The 23,583-nt window shown below is 32.5% G+C and overlaps 2 protein-coding genes across 9 annotated transcripts; one reads left to right on the forward strand and one right to left on the reverse strand.

Annotated features, from left to right (window-relative positions):
- Positions 1 to 1,351: 1,351 nt before the first annotated feature.
- LOC148604680 (histidine--tRNA ligase, cytoplasmic-like) lies at positions 1,352 to 16,641 on the reverse strand. 4 transcript variants are annotated; one of them, XM_088548237.1, is made up of 13 exons: positions 16,502 to 16,641; positions 13,263 to 13,352; positions 12,222 to 12,341; positions 11,481 to 11,576; positions 10,875 to 11,000; positions 9,221 to 9,328; positions 8,222 to 8,320; positions 7,473 to 7,694; positions 6,207 to 6,279; positions 4,353 to 4,534; positions 3,702 to 3,818; positions 2,888 to 3,034; positions 1,352 to 2,435 (listed from the first exon to the last, which is right to left on the reverse strand). In XM_088548237.1, exons 1-13 carry the CDS (start codon positions 16,598 to 16,600, stop codon positions 2,346 to 2,348), a joined length of 1,569 nt encoding a protein of 522 aa, XP_088404363.1. In that variant the 5' UTR covers positions 16,601 to 16,641; the 3' UTR covers positions 1,352 to 2,345. The 4 variants fall into 4 exon arrangements, with proteins under 4 accessions (XP_088404363.1, XP_088404365.1, XP_088404362.1 ...); XM_088548239.1 differs by lacking the exon at positions 16,502 to 16,641 and adding an exon at positions 15,867 to 15,977; XM_088548236.1 differs by lacking the exon at positions 16,502 to 16,641 and adding an exon at positions 14,827 to 15,047.
- Positions 15,057 to 23,583, forward strand: LOC148604681 (18S rRNA (guanine-N(7))-methyltransferase-like). Of its 5 annotated transcripts, XR_015915832.1 has the most exons (3): positions 15,057 to 15,152; positions 18,503 to 18,600; positions 22,923 to 23,583. XR_015915832.1 is itself a non-coding variant. In XM_088548242.1 (2 exons), exon 2 carries the CDS (start codon positions 17,493 to 17,495, stop codon positions 18,249 to 18,251), a length of 759 nt encoding a protein of 252 aa, XP_088404368.1. In that variant the 5' UTR covers positions 15,085 to 15,152; positions 17,358 to 17,492; the 3' UTR covers positions 18,252 to 18,355. The 5 variants fall into 5 exon arrangements, 2 of the variants coding, with proteins under 2 accessions (XP_088404368.1, XP_088404367.1); XR_015915831.1 differs by lacking the exon at positions 18,503 to 18,600 and having other exon boundaries at positions 15,071 to 15,152; XM_088548242.1 differs by lacking the exons at positions 18,503 to 18,600; positions 22,923 to 23,583 and adding an exon at positions 17,358 to 18,355 and having other exon boundaries at positions 15,085 to 15,152.

The raw sequence follows: 23,583 nt of genomic DNA on the forward strand, positions 1-23,583 counted from the left end.
TATGAAATATCAATTGTTTATCTGCAAGTGTGACGAAAATAGTAGGGAAAACTAATTTGCAGGACTGATGGATGGATAGAGTGCAAACCTAGTCCCCCTAGTTCCCTACAGCCACAGTTGTCAGTAGGGGACTAATAACTCTTTCACAGGTACTTGGATCCAGTATATATATATATATATATATTAATTTAATTTCAGAACTTGTTAATTATGGTAAAAAATGGTAAATTTTCAAGTTTTCTGGAAATAAAAAAAAAATCCTGGACCCAAGTGCCTGTGAGCAATGATTAATACTTTGTGATTATTTAACTTGAAATCTATCAATTTCTTCAGTTTTATCCTCAAGCTGAAAATACTGTATTTTGTATTTTGATACATGACGGTTGTACACAGTACATTTTTTTCAAATTTTGTTGAACATTTATTTTTGGTAGCTTATTGTCAAGTGTCTACTCCCTGTGGAGGACTAGAAAGTACCCTAACTATTAATTTTTGCTACTAAGGTCGTTCGTTTTTAATGTTTTCCTCATATGTTAACTGTAAGAAAATTCTAAGTAGAAGATAATTCTCATAATTTTTTTTTTAAAAATCTAAGGTACAAACCAGTATTGACAAAATCAGTTTTAATTAGTAGCCTCACTTAATGATTTACAGGTAATAGTTAATACATGATTTAATTTAAAAATGCTTGTATCATAGTATTTGTTTACAATTACATCAAAACCTCATTGGAAGTGAGTTCATATGCACTTTAGGTTCATGAGATGCAGAAAGCTCTAGAACCCATTTCCTGTGCAGTAAATAATTTGTAAAGATTTCTATTATGCCATGGGAATGTTAATTTCCATTTCAAACTTCTCCATGTAAAGCAAAAAATTTCTAAAATTCTACAGCACTGCTGAGATATTGATTTAAGTTACAGTTTTTTGGTGTGAACTATGTTATAGTACAATAAATATTGTATTTTTAATTTTACTTACTTATTTGATTGAGTACATTGAAATTGCGTACTCAATTTTAGCCACTGACAAAATTCAAAAGATAAAGAAAATCATGACATCATTTAACAACAAAATTAAATTTGTTGTTGTTGAGTGATTCACAAACTGGCTAGTATGAGGAAATTATCAAATGTCATAAGACTGGTGTATCCATACAAATCTCAATGGCCAGTGATATCAATTAAAGGATTTTCTATATAGATATTACTGACCATTAAGTGGAATGTTTTCAGACCAACAATGGTTTTAATCAGAAAGACTGTTTAAAGGTACTGTAATTGTTTGTAAACTTTGAGAAAGTAACCTTTGCTAATTTCTAAAGGGTTACATTAAGAAACAAACAGCAAAAGTAAATGGTAAATGGTTTTATTTCAATACTGAAATGATTTCAAAGTTGTAAACAGTTATCATAGAAACTGTCTCAGTATATTATACCAAAAGCTTTCATAAGCAGTAATTATACTATATTTGGTCACACATAAAATATATTTCAGTGTACGTTTTTGAAAGAATCTGGCAAAATGGGAAAAATCTGAAACACGCATGTCAAAATCCCACCAATCTGACAATACAATTTCACTCAAAGATGCTTTCTCTATTTGAAGATCATAGTTTGATCTCTGCACCACTGGATTTGCTCAGAAAATTTTCAATAGAATGTTAGAAAAATGAGGTTTTCCACAGAATTCTTTGCCCTTGAAATGTTCATTTCAGAGCATTTCAAAGACGTTATAACTCAATTTATCAAAATGATATAGAAAATCTTGTCTGTTTTCCTTGGTTCTGAAGATGCAATTTAATAGTAAAATTAACATTCAAAATGGTGGGTTTTCCATACCATTTTCACCCACTGCCCAATTTTACAGAGACTGACACATAATATTTATAAGTTACAAAAACGTCAGAGGCAAATTTTGGAAAGAAAAAAAAATTCAACGAGCCTGGAAAAAAGTCTTAAAATTGAATACCCAGTACCATTACAGAAAATACAAGGATTTTATCCTCAACAAGGGAATCTGTTTCAAACATTTTTTTTTTCATTCACACAATAACACTGATGCACTTTCAAATGAACCATAATACTGTTACAAAGTCCAGTTTTGTTTGGTAAAATAAATTTTAAATAGTCCTCTTGAAAATCTACTGAACTTTAATTATACAAGTTGTAGCTATCACAATAAGCCTGTAAAAATACCCTAACTACACGTAAAAAAAAAACAGATCACTTCTACATGTATCTATTTGGTGGGCAGCACTTATCCATTGCACTAATCAATGATGGAATTTTATGATGAATCCAGGAATGAAATAATGAATAAATTAGTGTATCTAATTCATCATATGTTAAGAGGAGTTTTGAACAGTTTGTTGTTGTGATAATCTGTCAAGGGTTGATCTGATTTCTTCTACCATCTTCTCTCTTGGTACCTCTTTCTGTAAATGAAAAACAAGTATTATGAACAACTCTTATCATTGTATATTAAGCATGCATGTTTCCATGTTTTACGGATATCAGTTCATTTTGTTATTTAATTCCACAAGCTACATTCTAAAACATATTAAAAAATGAAGGTGTTTACCTGTGGAAATTTATTTTCATGTTTTTTTTAACTAGCTTCAAAAGAAATTAAATATTAATTAAAAACTCTTAAGTGAAGTACAGACAAATAGATGTATTGGCATCCCTACCACTTCCCAAGCAGGGTATAAAAACAAATTCAGTCTTCCTTATCAAAAATAAGAAGAGGTTTTTATCTCTGTTTTATATAATAAAATAATATAAATAGTATATATCACAACACTTTATAATTTTTAATTAACAAAAGATTGTGCCAATTTAAATAAATTCTAAATTTCAAACTCTTCTGAAAATGTTAAGTACAAACCTCTTCCCTAGTTTCTACAATTCTGAGTGTGACAACATTTCTCTGTAGTTCTCCTGTACCTATGATTAGAGCTATAGGTATACCATTACTCTCACAGTACTGGAACTGACTCAGAGACTTAGGGTTCCTCTTATAAGATTGTTCTGTCTACAATGTTTCAGTAACTAGTGAATTAAATACAGTTGAGGTACCAATTTTCGTGGTGTTCATGGTATTTGTTGATTGTTCAGATCATGAGTCCATATAATTACAATTTTTTAACTAATTTTTAGTTACAAATACTGCATTTTCTTAAATTTTTAAATGAAATATTTTAAAGAGTTCCATTCAAGTTTTTACCATCTATGAATACATTGATAGTGAGATGTTAATAAACGACCTAACTATCTATCTATGATTGAAATGAAAATTCTAAATTAGAAAATAAGAGGCTCTAATGAAAACCATGTATTAAAAAAGCCACTTAACTTACAATAAGGAATTTTAGATTGTAAGCTAGCAGTTAGTTGATAAAGAGGTTACTAAACACATGTATCATTTTTTTAATTGGAAACTTTCCCAACTGGCTGACATCTATATATCTGAAGTGTCTAACTGAATCTTAATATCATCATAGCATCAACTTTTCCCTGGCATTCTCACTCTAAACTTTACAAAATAATGTTTCCCCTTTTGACACACAGGTATTGGTAATTTCAATGTAAACAGACAGCGTTTACTCTTGAAGTTACCATGCAGCCAATGCTAAGTGAAACTAATGTGAACAGAATTTTAAGTCACACAAGTTTTCTTGCCCATATGCTGAAAATCTTACTTTAACATTAGCATCCCATAATTCTTTACACAGTTTCATTCTTTCTTCTACCAGATTATTTTGCGCTGAGACAACAAACACCTCTGTTTCTGTTGTTCTTATCTTAGAATTAGATGCCTGAAAAATAATACACATACAAAAATTGGGCATCTAATGGGACATTAAATAATACCCTATCACATAATACCTTGCCACTTTCCGATAAAAAAAAAAAATCATTACTGCTATTTAAAAAAAACTAATTCTGAAAGTCTGAATATGTAATTGTGTTAGTCTCATTTTGAAAAAAAAATGCAAATTCATTTTAAGTGATGTTAATTCCAAAATACAAGTCTTCAGTAATATGATTACAAAATGTTGCACATTTTTGCCTCAAGTAACAACATCCTGCTTATTCTAGTACAAATGTATCAAATTTACAGTGTATAATTTCACTTGTATTGTTTTTCAGATATGTCTCATAAAAAAATGCAAAAGTTGATTCAGGTGATTTTGACTTCTTTGAAAAGTACAAAGTCTAGGTTCCTACACTTTAGAAGGGTGGTAAACAATTAAAAGAAGCAAATATCATAAAAAAAAAATAATGATAATAAAAAAACAAATTTTAGAAAGGAAGGAATTTAAAGAAATTTAGGCACTACTAAAGCCTACCATTGCTCTGGATTCCAGTATAGAGAAGACCCTTTCTATACCAATACTAACACCAACACAGGGAACCATCTTGCCTTTAGGATCAAACATACCAACCAGACCATCGTAACGTCCTCCACCAGCTACACTACCAACACTGACACTCTCCTCCTCAGAACCAGCAACTGGCTTGTGAGCAAAACCTGTACAAAAGAAGTATAAATGTACATAAAAAAATAAACTGCTACAAATTAAATACAAAATATATACTAATTAAAATATAAGCTACACGTTTATAACTGAGGCTGTAAAAGTGATAAATAATCATATGACTACATCTTCCAGGAGAAAATCTAAATGTAAAACTGTAATATGACAGAAAACCAATGCATATATTAACATTTTCATACATATGTTGGCAAAACATAAATATCTCTAAATGTATGCAAGATACTGTTGGTTGTACTTCAGCACAAAGACATATTTATAAATAACAAAATGTGTTTCACATAAAAAAATATAATAGGGCTTTAATGGAACATTTAATTGATACCCCACCATGTTATAATGAAAAAAGGGAGATGGCAAAATGTTCAAAATGACCTATTAACTTGAAAACTACATTCTATATTTTGCTGGAAATGGAACTGAATATGTATTTTATTAACAACTGTGCAAGGTTTAAATAATAAAAAAAAAAGATCCCTTCTCAAGTCATCATCTGGAAATCATAAGGGGATGGATGAAAATGTGGCAAGGTATAAAAATTAAAATAATAATGAATAAGTGAACAACAACCACTTTTAAAAGGTAAAATGGAACTACAGTGAAACTTCTCCAAACCGGCCACCAATGGGACAAGAAATAATGGCCGGTTTTGTGAAAAATAGCAATGCATTTTAAGAGCTGTTTCCATTAATGTGTTCTTGTCATTTTATTGGTCGAGACATGTTTAATGTCAATTCAAAACTTTTGGCCTTTTATTACATTTCAAAGCTTGCATCATTTGTAAATGATTTGATTTTACAAGTGGTACTGCCGACAAAATAATGTACACGGTTTTGAAAGAATGTGTATTAAAGATCAAAGGGCTATTGATGGTAATTAATTATTCGTATTGTTTTCTTAATTACCTATCAACAAAGTCTAAAAATTTCACCCCTATGCTGTTTTGGCTTGGGCACATACCACATTAATTGACAATTAAAAGATCGTAAAGATCATACTATTAAATAACCCTGGTTGCCTGACCGGTATACAAACCAATTAACAGCCAACCAGTGACAAAATGTAATGTCTGGATTAAATTTGTTGTTTAAACTACTGTCCCCTTAAATTATCATCTGTCCACTGCAAACCGGTCAGTGAATGAATTATTATGTAATATTACATAATCATTTACAGTTTTGACACATTTATTACAGGTGAACAATGACCGGGCGGCCGGAATTGAGAGGTTGTTTTTATTTGAAATATGTAACTATAACTGTGAAAAACCAGCTGATATACGGTTTTAGGGGGTGGCTGGTCTATTGAAGACAAAACACACAGGTTTTAAGGTATATTGGCCGGGACTTTTGAATACAGCAGGTTTGAAGGGAAGACCGGTTTTCTGAGGGTCCGGTTTGAAGAAATATCAAGAATATGGGCCCAATCTTATTCAATCTTAGGGGTTAAAAGTATTGAATAGAGGACTGATAACTGCCGACCCACACCACCTTTTTACCTTTTGAACTAAGCTATTGTTCACTTATTCATTATTTTTATTCATGTTTAATCTAAACCACATCACAACATGTATTATTTTTGTAAAAAATTAAAGCCAGTTTGTTCAAGTTTAATCAAGGGTTATTAGTGTTTCTAAACAGAACCTACCTTGTAAAACAGCTTCATAAATAACACCAGTGTAATAATCTAAACCTCTGGCTAAACTCAAGTCAAAGGATACCTGGAACACACGAATACAAGTAATGAAATAGACTGGTTCCATGTCCAGTATCAACTCACAATTAGGTGTTCTAATGATGGACATGACTTTCTGACTGACAGAAAATTGGAAATGCTGTGATCAGAACATTTCTTTAATAGCATTAAAGTTATCTATTAGTACGCCCCTATACTGAATATATGAAACATTTGTTACAATGTAGACATAAATGAGATTACTCATTTGTAAAATGGGAAACCAATACTCACTTAGAAGTATTAAAAAAAAAATTTACTTTTCATCACATGAGAGAAAGTGAAAAATACATTAAAACAGTTCAGTCACCTCTTAAAATACAGTGCAATAACTCCTTAACATCATACTGTATCTCAAGTTCCAACTAATTTACCTATAACACCACACCTTTCCTAATGCCATACAATTACCCAGGAATACCATACTTTGCCTAAAATATCATACAATTACTTTCTCACATCATACATTGCCTAAAATACCATAAAATTACTCCCTCAAACCATACATTGCCTAAAATACCATAAAATTACTCTCTAACACCTTACATTACCTAAAATTCCATAAAATTACTCTCTCACACCATACATTGCCTAAAATACCATAAAATTACTTTCTCACACCATACATTGCCTAAAATACCATAAAAATACTTTCTCCCAACATACATTGCCTAAAATTCCATAAAATTACTCTCTCACACCATACTTCGCCTAAAATACCATAAAATTACCCTCTCACACCTTACAATGCCTAAAATTCAATAAAATTACTTTCTCACACCATACATTGCCTAAAATACCATAAAAATACTTTCTCACACCATACATTGCCTGAAATACCACAAAAATTACATTCTCACACCATACTTAGCCTAAAATACCATAAAAATACTTTCTCACACCATTCATTGCCTGAAATACCACAAAATTACATTCTTACACCATACTTTGCCTGAAATACCATAAAAATACTTTCTCACACCATATATTGCCTGAAATACCACAAAAATAACATTCTCACACCATACTTTGCCTGAAATACCATACGATTACTCTCTAACACCATACATTGCTTAAATGCCATACACCTTAATGCCAAACTTTGTCTTAAATAGTACAAAATTACCACCTTACGCCATACCCTGTCAAAAATTCCATATAATTACCCCTACACCATACCTTGTCTAAAATACCATATAATTCACAGTATTTCAACAACAGTTTCAGATCTTGTAGTCCTTCCATGGCTGATTTTTGTTTCATCAAATCCTCATCTGCCAATAAAGCATCTATTAGATCCTGTCCTCCTTTTAATTTGACATAGGTACCAATTCTGTCAGCAGCAGCTGGGTCCAGTTTCTTCTCATCGATCATCTCAGATCTTACATCCTCCCAAAAGGTCTGAAAATTTACAATCATTTATTTCAAATGATTTAGATAGTAATATAAAAGAGGAATACTCTCCACAATAGGTTTAAAATTGTAAATTAGAGTAAAAAGAAAATTAAATCATTGAACATAGCTGTAAGGGACTTTAAATAGTTAAATTTGCAACTGTAATACTGCAAAATACTGGATACCACTTGATCACTATTATATGATGATTTTGTCCTGGAATACTTCTTTGACCACGAAAATGTTTAACTGATCATCAAAATATGCTGCTTTCCAACTGAGCTTATTCTTACTTGCAGTAATATCAGTATATCATTGTTTTCAGATTCAAATTGATTATACACTTCTGTCAGCTAGCACATTAAAAATCCTGCTCAAAACGTCAGACTAGCATGTGCAGGGTGTGTTCCTGATTGATCATAGGTTCTCATCCTAAAATGCATGACACATCTGCCATTGAACATTAAACTTCAATCAATCAATCCACATAAATTTAGAAGTTGTATACAGAGTCAGATTAGGGATTAAGTTACCTTATCAAGTTTATCTACTGAAGAACAAATTGTTCTAAATTTATCATCGGGTACTCCACATGCTGCAAACATACCATCTAATAACTTTCTGTGGTTAACCTGAGGAATAAAGAAATAAAAGTTCAAGAAAAAGTCTTTAATGGATGTGCACACGTTTAAGAATTCCTAATTTGGGTCTGGTCTTGTGCATAACAATAATATTGCCAAGAAGTTATTCACTTTTTTGTTTTATGGTTTATATAGGCTGATGCATTAGTTTCATTTTACCATACCCATTTTCATAATCAGAATTGTGACTTAGACTTCAAGGAATGCATATTTGTTCATATACATGTAGGACATGTATATCTGTTTTTTAGTTCTAATTATGATAGTTGGCATCATTGTTTCATATTGGGCTTTTTAACTGGTAATAAAATCATATTCTTCATTTAACAGAATTAACATGGTTCAGAGATTAGTACAATTAATATTAAAGACATATACTCCCAACATAATTTATGAATCAACAGTAAATTAGGAAACATCTTGTACACTTTGCCAATTTCATGTTTGAAACACTTAACATTTGCAGAATGATGTTTCTTCACTTTCATATAAGTTCGTTATAGTTTCTTTAATAATATGAATTGTCATTACTCAGTATACATTTACATGTGAATAATGAGTGAGAAAGCTTACCCTACCTGTGCACCTGGTCCATGCTCCCAGTTTTTAGTGGAGTGCGAGTTCCTCATTTGCTTTTGTTATTCTGTATGTATGATTTTAGTTACTTTATGTTCTTTGTTGTGTATGTCTGTTTTCCACGTCTGGTCTTTGTCCCTGGATTGCATTCTTTTGATTACCACTATAACCTTGGTTCCCTTGATTACTCGTTCAGTATACATTTACATGCGAGTAATGACTTGCAAAGCTTTCTTACTTCATTTTAAGTGTAACAATGCTTTACTACAGTACTTTTAACTTATCTTGCTCACCTGTCTCAGATTTTTTTCATACCTTAACAACAAAGTCTCCTAACTCTAACTGTGATAAAATCTCTACAACAATTTTAACACATTCTGCATCAGGGATCATGGCATCAAACTGTCCTGCTATATCAAAATCCTATAACAAAAATTTGTACTATAACATAAAAATCATTTCTAGTGTAGCAAGAAGATAATTCTGTGAAAGTATCAGATGTATAACTCTACCAAACCATTTTTTGTAATTCTAAGAAAAACTATATCTACCAAGAACGGTATTAACCATACATGGATACCAGACGAGTCCTTTTTTTATTATTTCAAAATAACCTGATCTAATTGCTTATTTCTCATTGGGGCAAGATAAGTTATTTTCCACAAACTAACTTGATACTGTGACATCTTTAACGTCGATTGATCTGCAGTCCACAATGCAAATAATTCCAAACAAAATAGTGCTTTGATGAAGTGACAAATCTTAATTTGACTTAAATCTATTAAAAATTAAATTATAAGGATTGTTTTTAATTTTTGACCAGATATGCTCGCATCACCTGGTGAAAAATTAAAAACAATCCTTAAATAATAAATCTCAAAGTAAACAAGGACTGTACTACAGATGCACCAGACAGGAATAATTAAAAATCATCAATCAATCAATAAAAATAAATTTATTTCAAAACATTCATATAATATACAACTGATACACATAACACATAAGTCATAAGTGTAACACACATCATATATTCAATGAAATGACACCATTCTCTTACATGTTAATCAATATAATCAATGACCTAGGATTCTACTTTCCCGTCATCTGGGGCAAGTGCAATTTTGGTGTGGGAAAGTTGATTAATATGACTGATTGATTCCTGGTATTTAATGCCAAAACAGCAATATTTCAGTTATATCAGGGCAATGCACATGAAATGATGATGAAATGCAATATGAATGGGTTGATAAATTTTCATTGCCACTGGAAATAGGGAGGGGGGTAGGGTCAGGCAATTTAGCCTCCCGCAGCAGAGTGCAAAGATTCCTACTCATATCGAATACCACAGCAGGGTTCTTTAATGTACGAGAAACATTGCATCTTTCCCAACACTTTGCACCATTAGGTTTTCTGTATTATGGCCTGAGAACCCCACCATGTACCATGCCAGGGTTACCTCATTCCACCATAAGGGGCAAACATCCCAGTTGCTCTGTGGGCAGAGCACCCTAGCCCATAGCCGGGGTTCTGAGCACTATTTAGCTGCCCTTTTGCTGCTACAGGCCTATACTTTTGACACCTAGACCTGCACAGGGTTGATTAATATTCTCCACTTTCCCTTTGGCAAGTAGAAAGCTTAAATTTTTTAAATGATTCTGCTAAGTTTAGAAAGCAAACTTTAAGTGTGGATAAGTTAATCTCTATTTAGAGTTCCTGTGGAAACCTAAAATTTTATAAAACCCTAGAACACAGTTAATAACCGAATACTATGTACAATCCCTTTTTTTACATCAGATAATAGTTACAGATGAGTGTAAGAAATTCCAACAGAACAAAATACCTGTATACAGGATAAGAAAGGTTATCTTACAAAACAAACTAGTCAAATGGCAGTTGAACATTGATAGTAGCAATGCCTTGGAGAAGTTCACTGCCTATAGCCAGTACCTAAAATAAGATGTGTACTTACACATTGGTAAAACTCCCTGAATCTCCCTCTGGTCATGGCTGGGTTATCTCGTCTGTATACTTTCGATATGTGGTACCTTTTTATATTAGTTATTTTATTCATAGCTAAATACCTTGCAAATGGTACCTAACATGAGTTAAGGAATATAAAAATGCAGAGTACCAGGTAACTCCTTAGATAGGGAACAGAAAGGACTTTATTTTCCTTGGATCAAGATGAAGAAAGGGCATTAAGACAAATAAATGGGTCAATATTGCAATTTAGTGAAGTCTGTAGGGTACATTTGGAAGGTATTTTGGCCCCTTTTACCAAAATCTCACAGCCATAGGAGAAAGTAAAGGGACTATGGCCCTAAATCCACTCCCAAAGGAACCCTTATAGTACTGTAAATTACTTTCTACTTAAATGTACCTTATAAGTTTTTTGTTGTCAATATTGTATAGATGAAGATTATATATAAAAAAAATAGACAAGAATTGGTATTACTAAAACTAGGTTTCAAGGAATACCTTGCACTACATATTTTTTAAGCCACTCACTGACAGTTGGTACATGTAAAAACTGTCATCTGTACTGGACATTCCCTAATTACCCAACAAAGGATACAGTTAAATCATATCGAAGTGACAACAGTTCTCCCCCTTGATCTTCTAAATCATATATCAACTTTGAATCCTCTCCATACTTTCCTTTCAAGGTTTCCTAAAAATAAAAGGTTCAATTCAGTTATATTGTAATACACCAGAACCGGATTATACTCACTTGCAATATGGCAAGTGCCGCTGATGGAGCAGGACATGCTTACCCTTCGTAATGCATGGCTGTGATTTTGTAATGACTGGCTGTAGAAATTTCCGGTTCGCAATGACCAGCTGTCGAAATTTTCGGTTCATAAAGGATGGGCATTTCTATACATATTGTAGTAAGTTGGTTAATAAAATCCTGATAAGAACAAAAAAGATTCTAAATGGAGCTGCAATATCAAATTAAATTACAATTTGAGTCAACATGATGCCATAATAAAAAAAATACAACATATACTAGTAATTCTTTTTATTCAATTGCAGTGTATGTGCCACTGTTACCTCTTACCTAACATGAAACTGTATCAAGTGTATACAAACCTGAGGTTAACTTATATGTTGGTTGAATCTCTTCTGTTATCTAAAAATGACCCTTATAATACTGCCATATTGCCCCCCCACCTTTATTCTGGAAATGACCCCCTGTTTTGCTGTCAAGGGGGCCACTGCCCCTCCCCCCTTCGCAATTTTCTGGAATGAACACTGATTCTCTGTAAATGGCTTTATATTGAAATGCATCACATCATATATAAGGTCAACCTACTCTGAGTTCAAATACAGGTGTATCTATGGTTTCTGCTCCATGGCGTTTAAAACATCCAATAATGGTTTTAAATACTCCCTCTCTGATGGCCATCTGTGTGGGACTGTAATCTCTAGTCCCCTAAAAATACAAATCATACATATAAGAATAAAATAAAAAATGTATTTTTTATTCCTTCAAACTTAATATGATTGGATAAGCTATAAATCTGACAAATGGGCAATCTTTCACAAAGAACAATTTTATTAAGAAAAAAATAGGTAGCCTTCCTATGCCTATGCCTTTTTAAAGTTTCCTTACAAAAAGAATCAACAGGCACAATTATTTCACATGACTGTCACCTGAATTGACAAAATAAAATGTGGCAAGATTTGCCAGTGCACCGCTGATGTACGATTGTTTCTGTAATGGCTGATTTTTGTATAAGTCCTTATCTTAGGAAAATGACAACACCAGTAAAAACTCTTCTAATATTCAAATTTTACAGTCTCCACTGCAAAAAATTTAATACAGCTAAATATTTGTTCAAAGAGACTATTTTTTTCCAAATCACAGTTGTTCGGTTTAATGAATATATTTTAAGTAGTATTCCAGCTAAGAATCGTGCAAAATGTGATTCATGGTTGGAAAACCTACATATTTATATTTTTTATATTTTGTTTATAATGTTCTAATAAACAGAAAGTTACAATTGGCTTTCATATACCCTTGTTCATATGAGATATAAAATATATAGAATGTACTATAGAATTAAATACTAAGGGAGATAACTATGTACTTGACATTAAAATACTATAGAAACTAATGGATTTTCCATGTGGATTATCTCCTAAGAGCAGCCAGATTGGAATTAATAATTATACATTTCATCATACAGACCTGTAATGTAACTTAATAACAATAATAAAAATATGTAGTCTTTTTTGGATGTATCACATACATGCATTATATAATATGCATGATTCTTACAAAGACTGCTACTTAAAAACGTAACTAAACAATGTATCCTATAAGGATTTGTAAGACTGAACAATACATTACCTTGGGACATTTAAGGACAAATTTTCCTTTAGAACCATCATCTCCTAACTGTGCTTTCAGTTCTAATAACTTGGCTACTTCATCTTTAACCTAGAAAAAAAAATCCAAAGTACACTTTGTTGAATTTCATTGTCAAGTAAATGTGGTAATAATGTATGATAAATTTACCATTCAAAGTAGACCCTGCTTATATCTGCAAGGCATAATTTAAAGAATCTGAAGACATCACCTTACACACATGGACCTAAAAAACTGAGCAACATCCAAACAGAAATATTTCATAAAGCCAAAACCAACAACCCTGCACCCCATTCCTATTATTTGGTCATTAGACGCTCCTGACTAGATTATCTTATAAAGAAAAGTTTTTGTGAAACAAAAGGGACTCCACACTTGACTAAAAAATCACTATTTTTATCACATATGCCACCCTTTCAAGGCCCATACAAATTCAAATACAGCTTAAATAAATACATAACACACAGAGATGTCATTAAGGTCTTAAACCACAAGAACTTGTCAATCACCCATGTCATACATATATAAACCATATTACCCTTTATAGATAAAGAATATTTTGTTATAGACAAGTAACCATGTCTTAAACAAAGAATTAAGTGTTACCATATCACTGTTCCAGTATCTTTGTACCATTTTGATCATTCTTTAACACCTTGTATGAACAGTGGTAAGTTATTCATATGTAGAAAGATAAAGGTTGGTATTGTATGATGCAATGTTTCACATTTGCTGTTTATAAATACATGTACATGTATCAGTGGGTGGGTGAACAAGTACATTCATTCATGTATCCATATATTTACACATACCATACTAAAGACCACAATGACCAATGGACAGAAGAAATGTTTAAATATTAAGCTGTTGGATTTGTCATTCAAGCTTCCTCCTTACATACACGTAGTTCTTATTCTAAGCACTGTGTTGAAACATGTACACAAAGTGATAAAACATATACACAAATATGTTTTTTTTTGTTTTAAAAGTTTTGTAAACATGAATTTATTTTTTTCCTGTCAGAAGTACCGAAGTGTTGCAATATATCTGACTATTAATAGGATAAAATGTGCAATGTTCAAAATATTGTCATTTGGTATACTTGACAGAATTGTCTTAAATCATCATTCGAGATTCAACCTGAACATAATAAAACAAAATCCATCCCCTCCTCCAAAAGAGTTATACCCATGATCAAAAAGTGTTTGTTTAGAATCAAGCAAAATGTCTGAAACTGATTTTGACAGCTCTAGGTTTACAGTAAAAGATTCAAAAACTCCACCTACTTAGTTTCAGATCCTAAATCAAAAGCTCCACCTACAATGTACTTAGTTTCATACCCTAAATCAAAATGACAAAATTTTTGAGATTGACTTTTCCAACTACCGACAGTACATGCAGACGCTTGAGAAGTTTTAGACAAATTCTGTTTTGCATAATAGTCAAATCTCTTATTCAGATACTTAAAGTATATGTACATGTGTTAAATTCAAATGTATCCAGGAGGAGTTGGCTGATGTAATATAACATTTGTAATTTTCTCTACCTTCTTGGATCCTGATTTTGTCACCACAACACGTTTATGTATATCCCCACTACCTTCCACTTTCTCTATAGCTTCACGTTCAATTTCCATATGATTATTGTTGTTCATAATTTTTACTTTTTCAAAATCAAAGGGATCCAATTTTTTGATAAATCTTTAAATATCCATTTGAATTAGTTTTTACAACATAGATTTCCAAGGAGGTCAGAGTTCTAGTACACAATTGATAGATAAGGTTGGAAACATGACATGAAATTAGGTTATCTAACAGCATGAGACTCAAGTATGGTTTCCTGTCTGAGTAAGAAAGTCAACTACATGTACATGTATGTACAATTTCTATTATGTTCTTGTTCTTGCATTTACAGAAATATTTTTGTTCTGGAATTATATAAATAATTGTTGCACGATCAAACAATGAAAAATTCCATTAAATCAATATCCTCCTTCTAGGTCTAATCTAGACATGGATCACAGGGAGGAGTGTTAGTAAATTCTGTTTGAAAATATCATGAGATTTCTGTCTAAGTAATCTATCACAAAAATTCTCCCTGTCAAAGACAAATGGGAGAAGTGAGCGCAAACAAGGAGGATTTTTTGCCCATTTGTCCCTCTAGATTAAGCAATGCCCTCCTTACTAAAATAACTCTTGCCTAGACATTTGTAGAAAGGTCTGTTAGATACTGTTTAATACAAGTACCTGATTTTAGTCTGTCTATCAGGAATGATATAGACTTAATGGATTAAACTTAACTGAGATATCTTGAAGCTTATCAGTTTGACATTATGTTAAATTCTCACCACTCACAATTACTACTACTTCTAAATTATAATGGACCAATTCAGGACAAAAGCCCAATTAAATTCAGAATCTTATTTCTATAATTACATTAAGTAGTGGAAACTGTTTTAAGTGGATTGTCAAGGCCATATTTAAGTGGTAGGAGGATAAAAGTTGACAAAAATAAATATCAACCTAAATTCTTTAAAAGAAAATGACACATTTCTGAATTGGTCCATTCTATATGGATTTTACTGACCTTGCTATTGCTAATGTGACGATGTAGAAACTGCCAGGACCATTTCATGAAGATTTTACGATGGAATTGACACATAGGATACATAATGCAGTCTGGAATTCAGCAAATCTGGTAAATAGAATGAACCAATTCAGAAAACGGCATGCTGGGATACATGACTTAAAACTATATTTGTTTTTATATGATTTTAGTTCAAAGTACAATTTGTACTGTTTAGTTTACATGTTATTAATATAACAGTTCCCCATAACCTAAATTCAAATATCACCGTTTACGTATGGCTCATTTCAATTTGAATTATGAAATTATCAGATAAAATAACAAATAAGAGGGTTGTGCTTAACAAAAAGATTCTGTCAGTGCTCTAGGCCACAACTAGGGTAATCTTGATGTGATTATGAGACATATATAGGGCAAATACAGTAACCTAACTTATATTACACCTTTCATTAAAACATTCACAGTGGTAGCTAGACGAATTCATTATCTAGTAAACCACATATTTTCTTAAAAGAAGCTTCTATTCTGTCTTAACAAATAATAACAAGATAGAAAAACTGTAGGAATCACGGAATTGGTGTTTCGTGTGCTGTTCAAACCGGTTACCGGAATTTATTAATCATATAATTCAAGACCTTTTGTGTGTCTGCCTTTTCTAATTTCAGCTGTCTAACTCTTTCTCCTTGTATACGTATTTTTTCTTGAATATCAGCTCGAGAATTATCACCTTCCATGCCGCTGATGCAACCAAAAAATTTGTATTATGTAAAACGGAAGCTGGATAGGGAATCGAAAAATGATCTTAAAACCAAAAAGATTATCATGTACAACTACGTACCAATAACAGATTTTCCAGTCGACATTGTACTTATCCTCGTGTAAAACATATGTATGAGTTATTTTATCTACCATGTGTATAAACACGATCAAAACACGAAAATAAGAAACTTGTATATGGACGATCTACACAAACAATGTAGCCAGGGACTTCATATTAATAATTTTACAGTGCCGGATCCAGACACTCGGAAAAGGAGGCGTTCCAGCCGAGATTCCGCAGAAAAAAGGGGTACTAGGACATTATTTACAATTTTTGTCAATTATACACATGATAATGGCAAATTTTCCTATAAAAAGGGAGTGACAACCCCCTGAACCCCCAGATTCCACCACTGGTATTATATAGTCTCAGATATAGCTAACAAATTAAAATCAAAACCAATATTTATATATAAAAAAATGGAGAAAAGTAAAATAAAACATTACACAAATAAACTAGAGCACACGAATTCTCACAAAAAAGAGTAAAGAAATATATAAAACTGAGTGTTTATCAGAGGTGTTTATAATGGAATAAGTCCGTGGCTGTTAACTATAACAATATTTTTTCTTCTAGTTCAATGTTTTCATAAAGAAAGTTGTCTTAACATTTTAGCCAAAGGTTCGGATTTCCGAAAATCTTACGGAATTTTACTTCACATTCAATTTCAGAAGAAAAAAAAAACTATTACCATTGTTGCAGCTTCGGTGTACCATACTATCACGGAAAAGATTTTGTTGTTGTACCCGTCTTTTGTTCCCGATACTATGTGTCAATCTTAGCCGGTTAACCATGGAATTTAAAATATGGGGAAAGAACGATTTTTGTACTTGTTTAGGAACACGAGCTTTAACTATCTTAACAATATCGACAAAGCAGGATTTAAACTCATAAGTGATTTGCAAATGTTAAAGATAAGACACTTAAAAGGAGGTAAAGTGAGAAGACCGGAAGTTGCAGGTGCGAAAATGTATGAGGAACAAGAAGAACAAAAATACATAATGAATCTACGGAACGCTACCATACAACGAGATATGACAAAATTTGCAATGAAACTGTTAAATATTGGTATTGGGTGTTGTGAAAAGCACATTGTTCTCGACATAGGATGCGGATGTGGCGTTTCATCATTTGTAGTAGAATCAGCGGGTAATTTTGTTGTGGGGGTAGATATTAGCAAAAACCTCCTGTCACACGCAAGATTACAAAACACATTAAATGATTTTGTTATTACAGATATTACTAAGGGGATCATGTTCAAACCAGGTTCTTTTGATTTTGCAGTCAGTATTTCCGTGTTTCAGTGGTTTATGGATGAATATTCCTTATTGAGAATATTTAGTACATTAAAAGTAGTTCTCGCGTTACAAGGGAAAGCGGTGTTACAGTTTTACCCAAGGAACTATCATGACTTAGATTTGACACTTCGATGTGCTGAAAAATATTTCAAAGGATGTGTGATTTGTGATTATCCTAGTGAAAACAGGGGGAGAAAGTTATTTATTTATTTGCTAAATAGCAGTTCTGACGAAAACGAAAGGCATGTTCTTACACTGTGTACTTAAGAATAAGACTGGAGAATCTTCCAGTGGCTCTCTGCAGTCATATGGATTGATTTTACTGTAGGGAATTATTTAACTAAATACATGTAAATAATACAAACTTTTAACGTTGTTGTATGCACGCCTCAATTAAAAACCTGACTGATCATAACCAATCGCTCAATAGACAGTGCTTCCAGTTGAATATTACCTTTATAAGGTATATGCAAAAATAAAAGAAATCTCAGTGATCTTATTATTTTTCATGTCTAAAGGAACCTGACCAGGTTATATCGGCAAATCTGAGTTCTCATACACCAGACTAACCAATGCTGCTTGAAATAAGATATACATGCATGTATATTTTCATCTAGTAAGACAATTTAATATTTATTATGAAATATTACTATAAATTTTGGGAACGCTTTTTTTACTTACGAGGAAATTTATGATAATAATTGTTAATAAATTAGCATAATAATAAGTACACATTTTAAAAGTGGGACTACAAAAAAAAAAAAAACACGAAACAAAAAACAAAAAAAAAAAAAACACACACACACAAACTCTAAAACAAACAAGCAAACGAAACGAACAAAAAACGGAAAGCAGACTTTGTGTATAATGGCGACGATGACAATGTCTTCCAAACCTTAAGTTTCATGTGCAATTACGAATTACATCCGGAACACACCAAACTTTCAGAAAAGACCAAAATTTTTAGGAGCGAATTGAACTTAAAAACATAAAGCAAAAAAGATGAATACACGTACATTGGAACAAAGACATTAATAATTCTTTATAATGAATTTTTACCGTGATATTTGATTAACCGATGAATACCTACATTATGTACGATACCGATGGGCTATGGCAATATACGCATACACATATTAGTTAAAGGTATATCACGGAAACTCCGTTTTTTCATTGTTTTACCACTGCCGTGATTTATTTCGATTCTAATACGACTAGTTTCTTCATATTTTTAATACATGCAGCCTAGGAGTTGCATGGTTGTGGTCTTAAGAGCTTTGAAGCACGTCATATTAGAACCTGCATTTGAAAATAGCATTTGTCATTGCAAAGGCCATGGGCGTTATGACGAAAGTACACGTAAAGTTGAACCCATCAATGGCGGATCCAGAGGGGTGGGATGGGGTTGCAGGGGGTTGGTACCCACTTTTTATTGGAAAATTTGTCATTTTCATGTGTAATGTCGTAGCATCCCCTTTTTTCTGAGGAACCCCGACTGGCATGCACCTCTCCTTTTCAAAGTGTCTGGCCCTGCAACATCATGGACACTGTACGTCAAGATCATATAGCATGTAATTTTCCATTAGCATATAGGTTAAAAATATGCAGAGAAACAGGGACGCCAGCTTACCTACACTAGAAAAATATTCCGGACCATTGAGGTTTTAGGCACAAACATTTTTTATTCTGAGGGGATGGGGAATCTGGTATTTGCTGTTAGATCAGAATATTTTTCGCGCAAGCGCAAAATTTCTATTAATATATCGGCATTTTTTTTTAAAAAGATCCCAGCCCCCCCCCCCCCCCCACACACACACGCACATCGCTAATAGAATGGGTCGCTTTTAGATATTTTGTCCGATATTTTAATGGTCAATATGAAGACGGACTCAAGTGACATAGTCCTGCAGAAAAAAGGATAGCGTCCTATGTCTGAAATCTCTTTCTTGTGACTGCTTGGTAATGCATACTTAGACTAACTTTAATTTAAAAGTGATAAACATGTTGAGTTTTTGTCAATAAAGGTAATTGCTAAGGTGAGACCACCCAAATCCTGGTTTGTCTGTTTGACTTTCGTATAGTTTGAACATTTATACGTTTTATCCACTTAAATTTTACAATCCAAATTGAGTCCAGTTGGGGCCCATTCGACTCTCAGAAGTTTCCCAGCTTTTGAAATAGTCGCCCAATTTCTAGTGTTGGAAGATCGACGACTGAAGTTGTCTTTTGAAATTTGACAGTTAAAATACAAACTATTAAAAAGTTTTAATTGAATATTTCGTTAAAATGCGTTTTTATTTTACAATTTAACGAATAAAGTGATTGTTTGGTCATAAATAATTCATACACGGAATTTAAAACGACACTTGGATGTATTTTTTGTTGAGTAGTTTTGTCTATAAAAATAAACTTGACAGTTCCATGAAAAACAATAATTAAAACACATACTTGCACCTGAATTATAAATGGAAAATTAGTCCAAATTTCCTCTTACCTTCTAATCAGAAGAAGAAATTCGGACTAACAGAAAAATTCTTTCGTGTACGTATACATTTCCGTCGCGTTCTTCGTGTGTCGAAGTCCTAATTGCATACAATTGGCGATATGCAGTAAAAGTTAAGGTGGGCTGTATATATGATTATTTTAATTCACCCAGAGATTACAAATTACAACACAAAATAAAACAAACCAAAAAAAAAAAACAAACAAACAAACCAAAAACAAACAAACAAACAAACAAAAAAAACCAAAAAGAAACAAAAAGAAACAAAAAAAAAAACGAAGAAAAAAAAATACAAAAAATACACACAAGCAAAAAACAAACAAACAAATACACCATTAAAAACGCATTTATGATCTGTTCTAATTGTGGTCAATGTTTTTTTGGTTATTTATTTCATTTCTTAACATCACAATCTTTAAAAAATGTCTTGAAGAACACCTCAAAGGTATTTTTGTTAATAGAAATTAATTTAATCTTGAATGACATTTGCCACTGCTTTTAGAGTAGATACCGTCATCAAAGTGTTGTTTCGTTTTTGCCGACAGCTGTTCATTTTTATCTTTTTCACAGACGATGCGTTTTGCAACAAACTCTTGTCTCACAAATGGCATCGACTTCAAAAATGGAAAACTGCCAACAGTAAGAATGACATTTACTGTCTATCTGAGGTAGATCTCTTCGTGACAGTGTGTATGTGTCGGCCGGCGGGGTGGTCGTAACGTTCGGACAGAGCCAAGTGTTCATTCAGATAAATCTAGAGTAGGGGGACATTCGGGATCCAATCGAAACCTAAAGGGCAAGAGGTCTTATTTCAATTCATCAATCATTTCAATACTCGCCATTTAAGGTTACAAAAGTAGAAAAATTGTCGGCTCGGCAGGGAGTATATATGCCAGAATTTATTATTTTTTATTTTGTAGACAGTTGATGCAAGACTATTTATTCCCAATTATTTCCAGGCCGGTTAAGTTATTTATTTACAAAAACTGCCAGCCCCCTATCAGAATCGAACGGCCGTCTCCTTCGTGAACGCTAAACATATAATTGTTTTTTAATCATGTATTCTAATTTTCTGTTTTTTTTTTCTTTTCTAGTCATTCCCAAATGAGTGCGACATTAGATTGGATATTCTAAATGAGATCTTTGACTACTTCCTTAGGGGCGGATCAAGACATGCATTTTGAAGAGGAGGCGTGTCAGTCGAGGTTTCTCAAAAAAGGGAAGGGTGCTAGGACATTATTTGCCATGTTTTTGTCAAGTTTACACACGAAAATGACAAATTTTCCCATAAAAAGGGTGCCAACCCCCTGCATCCCCTCTTGATCCGCCACTGCTCCCTCCCTCGTGAATTGTGACTATTCACAAGCCTCAAGTAGCGAATATTGAAATGAATAATGAAAAAAAAATAATGGAAACTGAAAAAAGAAATACCAGAGTGTCAAAAGTAGGAAATTTTTGTCGGGGATACATTTAAGGAAAACTGACAAAGAAAGTCACATATATACAAACGAAAGAACTAGAAGATGTACACACAAACAAAATAATCAGAAACGAAAACAAAACAAAACATACGTACATTCAAACTGAAAAACAGAGAGCAAAATAGGACAAACAAAAACATACAAAATAAAACAAACAAAAATAAAACAAGATCCAAACAAAAACAAATAACGGGTAACTTTATGGGGAGTTAACTCGGTTGATCTGGGAGGGTAAATAGTTCCCTTCTTTGAAAGACACTGTACTCTCGTCATTTATCATGCTCAGTGCACCATTTCAAAACAGACAAATATTTCAACATTTTCAATCCTTCCCGAGTTGATCGTGTGTCACCCTTTCCCAACTATATGTTACCTTATATTGGCGAATATTGAAACAATGTTCAAACATAAGGAGAAATGCTCTGTCGAACATACATCACTGACAATAATTTGTAACAACTTTCATTTGAAAAATAGATGTGTATTTCCATTGAAGGAAAGATTTTTGATGTGTCCCTTGTACTAAATTACTAATTTTGATTCGAACTTTTGAAAGAGGTAAGAGAAAAAAAATTGCAAACAAAGAATCACAGTTACTATTTATAATAATGCTGCACATAACATATAGCAATTCAACGCAATGTTAAGTATGGTAGCTTGCAATTTCTTTGTACAACAGGTAACCCCTTTAACTGATATCAAAGACGTTGTAGCTGCCGACGCTGTAGGTATGGTAAACGGTTCGACCCTTTTTAACCTGTTCTTTGAAGTACGTGTAAAATTTACACATTTTTCTGTAATTTAGATAACTTATCAAAGGAACAATTTTCAGGTTCATTTACCAATAATACAACAATAACTAACAGAAAACTCGTAGGGATGTGTTTGTTTATAATATCTGAAGTACCGTTCGCTTTTTGTGAAGTTCCTCAACTGTATCAAATTCTCTTTCAGTTAAAGGTAACTGATAGACAAGAGGTAATCGTACAGTTCAGTATCAAATAGATTAAAGACCTTTGTAGAAACCAATATATACATGTGTAGCCACTGTAAAGGAAAAATATACCTGTAAACTTGGTGGTCGTGGAACAGAGTCAGTAAGCCACTTAACAGTACGAACATCTAACGTTTTAAGTTCTGTAGGGGTGGACATGTAATGAATAAAACCAAGTTAAGTTAATATGAGTGAAATTAAAGAAGACAATAAATAAATAAATTTACGTACTTGATTTTGATCTTCCAAGTAGAATATTATTTCAAGAATCACTGTACAATATCCATTATGGAGTAAAAACTTTTTTTTCCAATCAACACAGACTGCTTTTTGTTTTATATCTTTTTGATGTTGTCATGGTCATTTCCCTTTTGTTTAAGGAATGCCTTTCGACATCTCACTTCGCTTCCGGTACAGAAAACCGGATCGGGTTTTAACTAGATCTGCCTTTCCAGTTAAAATCTAAAAAGACGAAAATGCAATAATACTATAAAATGAATTCAACAGAACCATGAGTGCTAGAGAAAAATATTCTCTAAAATAAAAATGATATAAGAAAAAAAAAAAGAAACGAAGATGAAACGAAGACAGCAGATGGGCACAATTAATACCCCCCCCCCC

Source organism: Perna viridis, chromosome 10 (assembly GCF_037379345.1).
Source record: "Perna viridis isolate PV_CMFRI_1.1 ecotype Kerala chromosome 10, ASM3737934v1, whole genome shotgun sequence".
In the NCBI taxonomy this organism is placed as follows: Eukaryota; Metazoa; Mollusca; class Bivalvia; order Mytilida; family Mytilidae; genus Perna; species Perna viridis.